This window comes from Dromiciops gliroides, chromosome 1, assembly GCF_019393635.1.
Source record: "Dromiciops gliroides isolate mDroGli1 chromosome 1, mDroGli1.pri, whole genome shotgun sequence".
Taxonomy (NCBI): Eukaryota; Metazoa; Chordata; class Mammalia; order Microbiotheria; family Microbiotheriidae; genus Dromiciops; species Dromiciops gliroides.
In genome coordinates this window covers 129,419,123-129,432,021 of record NC_057861.1, presented here as the reverse complement: position 1 = coordinate 129,432,021, position 12,899 = coordinate 129,419,123, and the positions used below count along the sequence as shown (strand labels likewise).

The 12,899-nt window shown below is 35.0% G+C and overlaps 1 protein-coding gene across 1 annotated transcript in view; it reads left to right on the top strand.

Moving 5' to 3' along the window:
- Window positions 1-12,899, top strand: part of PKHD1L1 (PKHD1 like 1) — a 226,410-nt gene that overhangs the window by 62,362 nt on the left and 151,149 nt on the right. Inside the window, exons 17-21 of the mRNA XM_043975706.1 lie at window positions 1,571-1,714; window positions 2,420-2,577; window positions 6,840-6,953; window positions 10,755-10,904; window positions 12,571-12,698. Coding sequence (XP_043831641.1) covers window positions 1,571-1,714; window positions 2,420-2,577; window positions 6,840-6,953; window positions 10,755-10,904; window positions 12,571-12,698 — 694 coding nt within the window. The remainder of the gene's footprint in view (window positions 1-1,570; window positions 1,715-2,419; window positions 2,578-6,839; window positions 6,954-10,754; window positions 10,905-12,570; window positions 12,699-12,899) is intronic.

The window sequence follows — 12,899 nt, the reverse complement described above, 5'->3', positions numbered from 1 at the left end:
CCAATAAATAAGTATTCAAAAAGCAGTTCTCAAATGAAGAATAGCAAACTATTAGTAATGATATAAAAAAATTTCCCATTACTAGTAAGATAATTGTAATCAAAACAATTCTGACATTTTAACTCATACCCAACCATCTGCCAAAGATCACAAAAGCTGGAAATAGTGTGGAGGGGGTTTGGTAGAACTATGAATTGTTCTAATCATTTTGGAAAGTAATTTCAAATTATGCTAAAAATTGTGATTAAAATTTCCACACCCTTTGACTGAGAGATCCCATTGCCAGGCATGTATTTCAAGGAAGTAAAAGATAGAAAGAAAGGCCCACTATACATAAAAATATCCACAGTAGTATCTTTTGTATTAACCAAGAAATGGAAAATATCAAATGCTCATAAATTAGAAAATGACTAAATATTAATGTAATGGAGATATAATGACTATGAGTCATTCTGAGAACCATAGGAAGACAAAGAATGATGCAAAATCATGAAAATAGAACCAGTAAGACAATATAAACAATAAATGAATGCATGAATGAAAAAAAATATTTATTGTTTGCTGTCTTTTAACACTGGGAATACATATACAAAAGTTCTTGTATGATAAAAACAAGGTGTCTATATTCTAATGGAAGAGATAACCCATATATAGAAATGATGGCCAAAGAGGGACATTTTGTTCTAGAAAGTCACAAAGACAATGAGGAGAACAATAGGGAAATTCATTGATATGCATTTTCTGGAGGCATTTAATGGTAGTTGTGATCTGATCATAATTTTCACAGCAAGGGGAGGAAAGATAAGTATGCCTGTGTTGCATATGTGTGTGCATGTGTGCGTGTGGTGTGTGTGTGTGTGTGTGTGTGTGTGTGTGTGTGTGTGTTCAGTAGGAGCAGGGGTGGGAGTGGGGGAGAGAATGATCTTTTAACAGGGCAGAAAATGCCCAGGTTGAAGATGAGGATGTTTGGTTTCAAGCAGTGCAGTTGAGTAGCTTAACTTATCTGAAGCATGGTTTCTAATGGTCCAAATTCAAAGATGAAGCAGTAATAAGAGCCAGTAGGTAAATTTTTGGTATAAAGATAAAGGTACATGTTCCCAGGGAGTGATTTAGCTCACAATGCAACTGGAAAGAACAATAAAAGAAAACTGAAGTCTATGCAATTATAATCATTAAGCTTGGCTTCAGAAAAGAGATGAGATAATTTACTTCCTGCCTTCGTATGCAAGGGTAGGGAACTGCAGGTCTGGAATGTTGCATACTCTGTTGATATGGTTGGTTTGTTTTGTTGAACCATTTTTTCCCCTCATTTTAATTGTCCCCCCCCCCTTTTTAAGATAAGGGAATATCTAGGTAGGAGAGAGAAGAGGGATATATTTAGAAATGAAGGTGACATAAAAATAGTAGACTCCCACAAGGCTCTTAATTAAAGAGACCAAAACAACATTCACAAAACAATTACAGACCACACTTTGAGAAGATGATAAATTGTATGATAGAGGGATCTGTTGAGCTGCTGTAGTTGAAGAAGGCATCAACTGTAAATACTCTTTTATGCTTCCTTCTATAGTTTTGCTATCTGCTGATGCTTCAGACACTGCCATGGAATCAGCTTTAAATGCTCTGTTGTCTATACAGCCTGATGTGGTTCATGTGGTAAGAACAGAAAGCAGCCAGAGCTATGTTTACACTGTAACCTTTAAATCATCCAGAGGTGAGTATGGGGACTATTTTGGCCTCACTCTAAGTTCTAGTTATAAAGCACCAAATTTTTATGTTTAGTCCTGGTAATAGCTATAGAAACATGAAGTAAAAGAATCTAATCTGTAACCTGGTTGATAAAAACATTTTGTTCACTATTTCAGGGAGAAGAACCGCATAAGTCATCAATTATTTTTGTTTTTTGTTTTCCTTTGAGGAGTTTGTATTTTAATGATTTTTCAAGGAATTCATAACCCAACCTAAACCAATAAAAATAAGATGAATTCCAAAAGTGTGTACATAGTATAGACATTCTGACTTGTAGGCAAAATGCAATCTGATTTTACCAAGCAATGTAGATAATTGATTTATGTAGTGTTTATTGTTATTTTAAAATATTGTTTTCTTCATTTTTGGTATTTGTTTAATGATTCTTTTAAGTCCCAGGAGTAAAAAAAAAAGAAAAAAAAAGAAAAAAGCTGATCTCATCTTTTATATTACATTCTTTGCATTATATTTTTCTTAAAATTTTAATTATTAGTTTTCTTCTGTTGCATTTCATAATAATATCAATAGCAATAACAAATATTTACATTTACATAGTGCTTTGGAGTTTTCCGTGTCTTTTTTTTTTTCATATCCCTTTGTGTGTTATGATCTATCATGTAACTTCCAATAAGTAAAATAATCCTTTTAAGGATTCCGCATTTTCTTATAGGTGATTTTGATCTGATAGCTTATGAGGTACTTAAAGGCAGTAACATCACAGTGGATATTGCTGAACAAACCAAAGGAATACCCAGTTTGGATACTTTCACATTGACTTGGGATGGCATTTCTTCTAAGCCTCTTACCCCTTGGTCATCAGAAAATGAGGTTTGTTGTGGAAACTTGAGATGTTGAATATTATTAGTTATGTCATTCATTGTTAGTTATTCCTCTAGAAACTGATCATGATGTGCAATTCCATTAGGATTATGGGAATTATAACTATAACTGACTTAGAAGTCATCCTATCCAATTCTTGCATTCTGCAGATGAGAAAACTGAGGAACAAAAAAACTGAAGATCAGAGAACTGAGGCAACTTCTGTTCTTGAACTGCTCCTTAGTACACAAAATTGTTCCTCATTCATAATCCATTTTGACATTATTCTGGCTAATTTAATTTTCATTTTAATTTGATAGAAACCCTTTTTACTTTTGTTTGTTTTTTTTTTTTTTAGTAAGGCAATTGGGGTTAAGTGACTTGCCCAGGGTCACACAGCTAGTAAGTGTTAAGTGTCTGAGGCCGGATTTGCACTCAGATACTCCTGAATCCAGGGCTAGTGCTCTATCCGCTGAGCCATCTAGCTGCCCCCCTTTTTACTTTTAATTTATATTGTTGAAAATATTTTGAAATCTCATTTGTAAGTCAATTATCAGTAATGTGGAATACATTTAATAATGGATACGATGTTTATAATGGTGTTTATGTCCCATCAAGCCCATTTAACCTACAATATAGCTAGGCTAAAGTAATCATCAAAAAGATCTAAGACAACAATGATGGCTAGGAAGGAAGATGAGGCCCCTCTAAGATGAAGCCCGTAGCTGTTCATAAGTTAGGGCAATTCATACTTTCAGCATTTCTACGTCAGTCTTCCTATATATGAGTGGAATTTAAATTTTTTTATGATTTTGGTGATTACAATACTTCAGAAAGCTATACATGAATTATTATTTTTACAGTGTTATTGATGTAAATATAAAGAGTGTCAGAGACCTTTTTGAATGAATACTGACTTCTGGTCATATTCTGAAAGTTGTTTTTAATAAATCCTGGATATGAGTTTGTTGCGTTTTCTATTTTTTCTAAAAAGTCATTGAAGATTATTTTCTCCCAGGCCGTTGAGGGATTTGGTTTGTTGGATTTAGATTGATTGAGGCTTTAGTACATGAATTTATTTTCAGAATGTTTATGCCTTTTCTTAGAGAGAAAACACGAATCAGACTCTTTAATTTCTACAGTGACACCTGTTTTAAACAAACTGATTAATCAATTTGACTAGGAAATGGTGTATGGCAGTGTAATATTCTAGGTGTTTTTTTTTTATGCCTATGATGAAAATATAACACATCAAAAAATGTTACTTGGCTGTGATCTCCAGAAAATTCTGATGATAGAAATGTTTCCCTATGAAAGTTTCATTTACCACCTCCAGTAAATTGGGGTGGGGGGGTTCAGTTGAAAATAAGAAAAAGCCAGTATTTATCTAATGACTGCATTTATAATCAGCTATTGTAGTAGCAGCCTGGTAGGCCTGGGCCAGTTAGGGATGCTCTGGCCCTGAGGGGGACACTCTGACCATGGAGAAATATGGTTGATCAGCTTGTTGGCGTCAGTTAGAGATTACTCTTTCCTTGGAAAAGCAGAGTTGTTAATTAACCAGGTAGTGTGGTTAGTCAAACAGAGAATAAAGCAGACATGTCAGGGACACCCAGAAAGCTGGGTACCTGGAATTTATAGCATGAGCTTAGTTGGGAGCCAGTTGTGTTTGCTATGTGATTGGGACCAGGTAGTGACAATAATTTCAAGTTAGAAATGTGGAATTTTTATTATTCATGTATCCAAATAGCTAACATCACCATTTTAAAAACCGCTGTGATTTTTTCAGTCTTAAGTCTCTCTCCCCACCCCTTTCTCTCCTCTATAAAATTGTTGTCATCTCCTTTGTTCAGGGAGTTGAAGTTTAGACTTCTCCCAGCTATACCTCTATATGCTGACTGATTAAGGAACATGCTATAAATCTGTTCCTCCCCGGGGGTAGAAGTTTAGACTTCTTCTCCTGGCCATACCTCTGTATTCCAAATAATAAACACTTTTATTTAAATTTTGTTTGGATCGTGCAGGCAAGTAATTCTTTGAAAGAGGAATATTTTCAGAACCAATTTTGTGGTGACAGCCATATTATAGGAGGGCTTTCTTTTTTGACATATTATAAAACTAGTTTTTGCCTGTATTTAAACCTTAAAAAACTAAAGTTTTCAGTTTAAAAAATCCAAGCCGACTTAGTAAATTGTCAATGTTACACAGTGAGAAATTTTGTGAACAAGGATATCTGTTACTCCAAATTGAACCTTAATGGCTCTAATGGATATATGCGTAGTCTTTCTAATGGACTTTTTAAGCAGCTTTATTTTCTTCACTGTCAGAGATACCCAGCTTTTGAGTGGAAAACTTTGGAGGGGTTAGGTATCTCACAGTTTCACCAGATAATTTGTTTTGTATACTGTGCAAAAGTCCCTAAAGAAAGCTTGGGACTCTGGGGAGGGGAGAGTTTGTGAGATTTACGAAATAATCCAAGGCCAGAGTGACAAAATCTGGTCAGCCCCAGGCAATTCATTGGCCTGGAATGAAAACCAGGTCAGGATCTGTCAATTCTCAGTCAATTGTGTTTGTCCATGTCAACTAACTGAAGTTTTATTACATATTGAAGCATTTGATATTTAATAATTGAAAGAAATTGTGGACCCATCCAGTTTCACCAAAAAAAAAAAAAGAATACTTGAAAAAATTATTGGTATATTGGATTTTTTGCTACCGAAACTTATTTTCCAATAGCATTTTTTTTTTTACCATGTTGTGACTTTACAATGAAGTTGCTAAATATTTTGTGTTTACACTTAAGTCTGAGGAGCATGTTAATTCTTCATAGAATTTCTCTACTTCACTTACTGCCATGGATATATTGACACACTAGCTGCATTCATCTTCATGGTAGTCAGTTTACTTGTGCGAGTGACTTCTAGTTAACTTCTAGGTGTCTCAAGAATGGTATTTTGCATTGCCTTTGAAACTTGCTAAAACCATCTTTTTAAATTTGTTCATTTGCCTCTGGGGAAAATTGGATTCCACTTTCCACAGAAAGCCATTCCCACCCCCTCCCTCTGAGATTAGTTCTCATCTACTCTGCATTTCTTGAATATGCCAAGTTATTTATATGTTGCCTCCCCCATTAAAATGTAAATTGCTTGAGAATAGAGATTTTTTTTTTTGGCTTTATTTGTTTCTTTAGCACTTAGCACCATGTAAGTGCTTAATACATGCATATTGACTGCCTGACCTCCATTTGCTCAAATTTCTGATCAAAAAGAAACTCAAAACCTATTGTTAGGGGCAGCTAGGTGGGGCAGTGGATAGAGCACTGGCCCTGGAGTCAGGAGTACCTGAGTTCAAATCCGACCTCAGACACCTAACACTAGCTGTGTGACCTTGGGCAAGTCACTTAACCCCAATTGCCTCACTAAAAAAAAAAACAAACCCCCCAAAAAACCAAAAAAACCCCCTATTGTTATAGGGAAATTGATGGGGGGTGTTGGGGACCTTAGGAATTCCTCTTTAAAGAATTACACCCTTTCGCACACAAATCCAATTAGAATAAAATAATATTTTATTTAGGCGCTAGGGAAAGGAAACCAAGAGAGAAGTCATTCTTCTCTCATGGGGAAATAGCATGGCACAGAGATAAGGTTCTCTGAGATGTCTATCTCCTTGAGCAGGAGAAAGGCAAATACTTTTATAGAGGAGGTGGAGGGACCAATGGGGTGATCATGTGACTGTGGAAAGTTTCCTTATTGGGGGTGATCACCCAAGGGAGGACCAAGCCCCACTGGTGGTGGCTGGCGGAAATTGGGTGAGAGGTGGTTCTGATCTCTTGAGGAGCCATCTCCATCCCCTTCTCACCACCCAGGCAGCAGCCATGCCTAATGGGTTTATTATCTCTCTTGCTTCAAGGTGTGTCTCAAGAAAACCCATGTCAGCTGTCCAGGTTAAACTTTAATAGTCCCACCCCATAACACTATGGTCAATCTTCTGGGTATGAACCTCTCTATTACTCTGCATATGAATACTTAGGCTGGTCCCTAGATAAATAGACAAATAATGTGTCTTTATTCCAAATCTTTAAAGAACTCTGTACCACAATGAGGATTAAAGTAGGACTTTACTAGAAATTGAATATATTTTAAAATTAATAAAAATAAAATGAGTACCTGAAAAATAACTTAGAAATGTAATTAATATCAGGACATTAACATATGAAATCACTACATATTTTACAGTGGTCTTTGTGATCAATTGTGTTTATATTGTTTCAGGTTCAAGCAGCAATGGAAGAAATGGTTAGTGCCAAATGTCCAAAAGAAATCGCCCATCTTAAGGAAGGTTTTGCTGTGAAGTACTTCAAAGATTATGAAACTGACTTCAGCATGGTAGGGAATTCTTTATGAATTCTGAGACAAACAAATAACAAAGAATTCATCTGTAGAATTTAATGATTTAATTGTTAGCAGTTTATTTTATTTTCATTTCTTTGTACTTGTCTTAGAAATCATTTTTGGTTAGGAAAAATCTTGGTTTGCAAGTTCAAAATTCTTGGACTCATCCCAACACATTGAGGCCTCAGAATTCATTATATATGATATAACTCTTATAAATTATTGGCCAAATTTTTTTTTAAATATTGGTTAATAGGAAAACATATAGAATGAGCACAAATGGCCACAATATTTTTCAGCAGGAAATTGTTTCACATATCTTCATAGGCTTCCAGAGATCCATTTTCTTGTTTTTATGTTGTTATGTCCTCTTTGATATTTGAAGTAAACCTGAAAGTGATTATCCCCATATTTATGATGGGAGGGAGGATAAAAAGGTCTATAATAACATCGAGTAAACACTGTAATCCCACTTTTTTATTTTGTAACCCCATTGTAACTCACTTATTTTATTTTTATACTTACTTATTACTGGCAAACTTAGGCCTCAGGTCATTGCTTTCCCTTCCAGGTTTCAAGATGACACCACTTCTCCAGGCTTATCAGTCCCCAAACCACAGGTCCTTGCCAGGAGAAAAAACAAAATTTTCTTAACCCCAGCCTTTATAATCATCATGGTTATTAAGATGGAAGAGACCTAAAAGGCCACTTATTCTAGCTTTCTCATTTTATAAATCAGGAAATTGAAGCCCTGGAAGTTATGACTTCTACAAGGTCATAGAGATAGTGGCAAGCTTCAAAACAAGATGTGAATGGAAGCCCTCTGACTCCAGAGTCAATCTTCTTCATAGTTTTGCCACCCCTTTTGTTACTCTTTCAGGACAGCACACAAAACTCTTAGATATTCAAATATTTACTATGAAGCACTACAAGGCAATGTATAGTTTTAGGAGAAATTTATATGTAGCCCAGAGTATTTGAAAGAAAATATGAACTCTCTCTAGTTATTATAGTTTAATTCTGCTCCTTCATCAGTTATAGACTAATAGCTCACAGTTATATAATACTTTAAGATTTGCAAAGTTTATATATATATATATAAATATATATATATATATATATATATATATACACACATGCACACACATATATATATAAGATTGAATATATAAGATACATAGTTTTGGGGTAATTTAATTATTTTATTAATAGGCCAGCAGGTTATTAATAAAAGGATGGTCTATGGTCTTCTCTCTCAGACCAAAGACCCCTAATGGAGTTGGAGGTGGGGTGATAGTTTATATACCATTTTAACTGTAGGAGGTTCATCACATAGTAATCAAATCTACTTGGTTGACATGTTTGGAGGTGTATTATATTAAAATGAAGTCTGGGGCTAGGTGACATGTCACTCAAATCAGAGTAAAAAACAGAAAGAATGCAGACCCTACCCAAGCTGATGGAGGTATAATGGTTTTCTACCTAAGTGTGGTTTGTTATAGGCTAAATCTCATCAGTAATATCCTTCAGTCATCTAAATAAATGGATCTGTCTCCATCCAAGATTCCTCTATCCAGATGAATGAATCCCACTTTGAAGGAGAATTGGGTCATGGAGTGGGGGTTGGGGGGGTGGTGAAAGAGCAAGAGAGAGAAAGGACTAAGAAAGAAGAGGAGAATCACTGGGTACTCAAAAAGATATCAGCTATAATTATTTCTTAAAACATTTTGTCATTTGGTCTTTGCAACATCCCGATAAAGTTGGTGCTATTATTATACCCACTTTGCAAATGAGGAAACAGAAGTTAACTGGCCCAGGGTCACATGGCTCTTATCTGTCAGAGGCAGGATCAAAATTATTGTCTTTCTGACCATAGCTTTCCTCTAGTTCTACCCTTTGGAGACAAAGAGAACAAGTTGGAGTCTTTTCCCACCTAACAGCTACACAAATAACTTTAGGATAGCAATTATGAGCTCCTCAAATTTTTTTTCTTTTCCAAACTTCAACCAATCTTCATTTATTATGGACTTAAGGCACTTCTCAATGCTGACTGCCCTCTTCTGGATATTTTTCAGCTTATTAAGGGCCTTCCTAAAATGTGGCAGCCAGAAATGAAAATAATACTTTGGAAATTGCCTGTTAAGGGCAAACAACAGTTAGAGCTATCAAAGACCATGTTCCAAATGCTCTGCTTCTTTTGGTGCTGCAAAGATTGAATTTTTTTTGTTCAATCCTTTCAGATGTGTCAGACTCTTTGGTGACCACACTTAGGGTTTTCTTGGCAAAGATACTAGAGTGGTTAGCCATTTCCTTCTCCAGTTCATTTTACAGATGAGGAAACTGAGACAAACGGGGTTAAGTAATTTACCCAGTGTTTGAGGCCAGATTTGAACTCAGAACACTGATTCTTCCTAATTCCAAACCCAGCACTGTATCCACTGTACTACCTAGCATTAGCTTTTTTGATTTCCATGGCACAGTGTGTCATATTATGTTTGGAGTTTACTAAAATCCTAGAGCATCATGGATTTTGTGCTAGAAGAGACCTTAAGAGATGATTGAGTTCAAATTCCTTTACAGAAGAGAAAGCTGAGACCCAGAGAGATCAAATTAGTTGCTTCTAAAAAGCAGAGGTAGGATTTAAATTCAGTTCCTATAACTGCAAATCCAACACTCTTTCTAGTGTACCATGAGATCTTTTCCAGATAAACTACTGGCTAGATTCTTACATTTGCCTCTATTAAATTTTATCTTCACAGGTTTATCTTAGTCTAGCCTATTAAGATATTTTTGCCACCTGACTCTCATACAACATATTTCCTGTGATTCCTAGTTTTGCGTCATCTGAAAGCCTGTCAATTATGCCATCTATACCTTCCTCTACATCATTAATAAGAATTCCAAACAACACAGGACCAAGGACATGCTACTTGAGACTTCTCTTCAAGTTGACACAGAGCCAGTCTCAACCATTGCCCTCCACGAAACCACATACCTTCTGAAGTCTTGAAATGTACTCCATACAATTCCTTTACAGGAATATCTTTACTCAGGAGAAAAGAGTTAAATGTTTAAAAGGAAGTTTTTTAGAGTCCATATTTTTCAGTATAGAAGCAATTATATATGCTATCCAGCCCTTGCTATGACTGTGCTAGGTACTATGAGGAAGTAAAAACAACATGTGACATTGTATTAGCCATCAAGAACCTGTTAGTCTAGTTGGGGAGAAAATAATAAATACACTCTGAATGTGTGTATAAATACTCTATGTCAAGTATTGATTAAGTGCCTACTGTGTGTCAGGCACCACGCTAAGTGCCAGAGAAACAAAAAGAGACAAAAAACAATCCCTGTTATCAAGAAACTCATAGTCTCATGGGGAAACAACTATGTGCAAAAGAGATATTGACAAGATAAATTGGGGGTACTCTCAGAAGGAAGGCACTAGCTTAAGGGAACTCTTGAAAGGCTTCTTGTTGGGACTTAAGCTGACAATTGAAGGAAGCCAGGGAAGCCTGAAGGCAGAGATAAGTGGAAGAGAGTTCTAGGCATGGAGGACAGCCATTTAAATTCCAATAGTTAAATGACAATAAAATGTACCAAAATGAATGGCATAAACAATAATGTTTTTAAGATTTTATAGAAGGGAAGAAATCATTGTAGTTTGGTATAATTAATTTCTTAGAGAATAGATGGTATTTGAACTGGACCATGAGATACATAGGCTTTCATGTCTGGGGGACAGGCACTTAATTTTATATTCATGTTTCAATTATAACTCCATTGTTTCCACAGAAACATATTAATCAAGGTCAAACAACATCTGAAACTGTAGCTTACTGTGGTCGTTATTCCCTGAAAAATCCAGATGTTCTCTTTGATTCAGCAGATGTTAAGCCAAGTGGAATGCCTTATGGAAATATCTCGTTATTTCCTTATAATCAGGTAGAGTTTTGTGAAAATCACATACTAATTGTATGAGGGAAACATTACACAATAAAAATGAAAATTCTTGATAACTTGTTAATGGGAAAAGTGGTCTCTGACTTCATTTCATTTGGTCAATGGCAACAATTAATATTGTACATTTATAATTTCCAGTCATGATAGCTATCAAAGAAAGGAATAAAACAAGACAGGGAATAAAATAAGGCAAGCATTCTAAAAAATTATATTGCTCTCAGTAAATCATTAGTTACCAGGAGAAAAAAACATTAGCTAATATGCTGTAGGAAATGATGAGAGGGATGCTCTTGGAGAAACCTGGAAAGACTTAAATGAGCTGATGCAAAGTAAAATGTACTGTATACAAAGTAACAGCAATATTGTCAGATGATCAGCTGTGAATCATTTGGCTATTCTCAGCAATGCAATGATCCAAGACAACTCTGATGGACTTAGGAAAATGTAATCCATCTCCAGAGAAAGAACTGATGATATCTGAATACAGATTAAAGCATAATTTTTTTTAGTTTCTTTTTCTTAAGTTTTTTTTTTTTTGGTCTCTTTTCTTCCACAACCTGATTAGTATGGAAATGTCTTGCATGACTATACATGTATAACTTATACTTTAATGCTTGAGTTCATAAGGGAGGGTGGGGAGGGAGGGAGGAAGAGAATTTGGAATGCAAAATTTTAAAAATGGATATGGAAAATTGTTTTTACATGTAATTGAGAAAAAAGAAAATAAATTTAAAAAAGAAATAAGAAAAAACATTAGAGTGACATCACTTAAAAACTTTATAAAGTCTTTTGTCCCCCACTATTAATTAAAAAGAGATAAAGATATGCCTAGCATGAAAGACTCATTTTTTCATTCATTCATTCATTCATACATAACAACAAACATTAAGTAGTTACCCTACACTAATGGGTATTGCTGGGTGCTGGGAAAGATATAAGTATAAATAAGACACAGGTTACTGAACAAAAATGAAAGAAAATGGGGGCAGCTAGGTGGCACAGTGGATAAAGCACCGGCCCTGGATTCAGGAGTACCTGAGTTCGAATCCAGCCTCAGACATTTCACACTTACTGGCTGTGTGACCCTGGGCAAGTCACTTAACCCCTATTGCCCCACCAAAAAAAAAAAAAATGAAAGAAAATCATAGGCACAGATAAGAATATTTTAATGAATATCATCATAAAATGAGAACTCTAAGAACAACTTTTATCCTAAAAGATATAATGCTACACTCTAATTATATTCCCAGTGTGAATGTGTATTGAACTTTTCTGAAGAATTTCCAAATGTTGAAAATAATATAATACCATCACATCATGTGATATCATTACATCATGGCAAATCAAACCTCCTAGTGATTATCTCCATCTGCACAAATTGGAGCAGATTTGCATGCAAATTAATCTCCTAAAATATGTTCCTACATTAAACTAAATTACTAAAATGTTTAGTGATTTAAAAAATATTTTTGAATAATTTAATAAAAACTTCCCCAAATTTTCACATAATTCTTAGGTGAATTTAGAAAGTAAATCTCCTATTGTATCAAATGTGACTTCAGAAAACAATATAAAACAATAAGGAAAAGCAACTTAATTTTAATTAGATTTGTATAATAACTCAATTTCTTTCCTCTTTTTGGTACAGTTTTGTCTTGCCTACAAAGGATTCCTAGCAAATCATATTGGCCTAAAATTTCAGTACCAAGATAATAAAAACAAAGAACCTAAAACCACCTATATGCAGTTCTCCTTTCCCTTTATTCAAGGAAGCAGGTAAGTACACTCTCCTTAGACATATGAGCTGTGCAAATATATCAAATTCTCCTTATGTGCTTTTGTCATATACCAGATTCATTATGGGCTCAATTCTTCAATCAAGGATCCAGTGTCTATGCAGCTGCTTCCTTTGAAATCCATGAAAATTCTGTTAAAAAAAACAAAAACAGGGGCAGCTAGGTGGCGCAGTGGATAAGC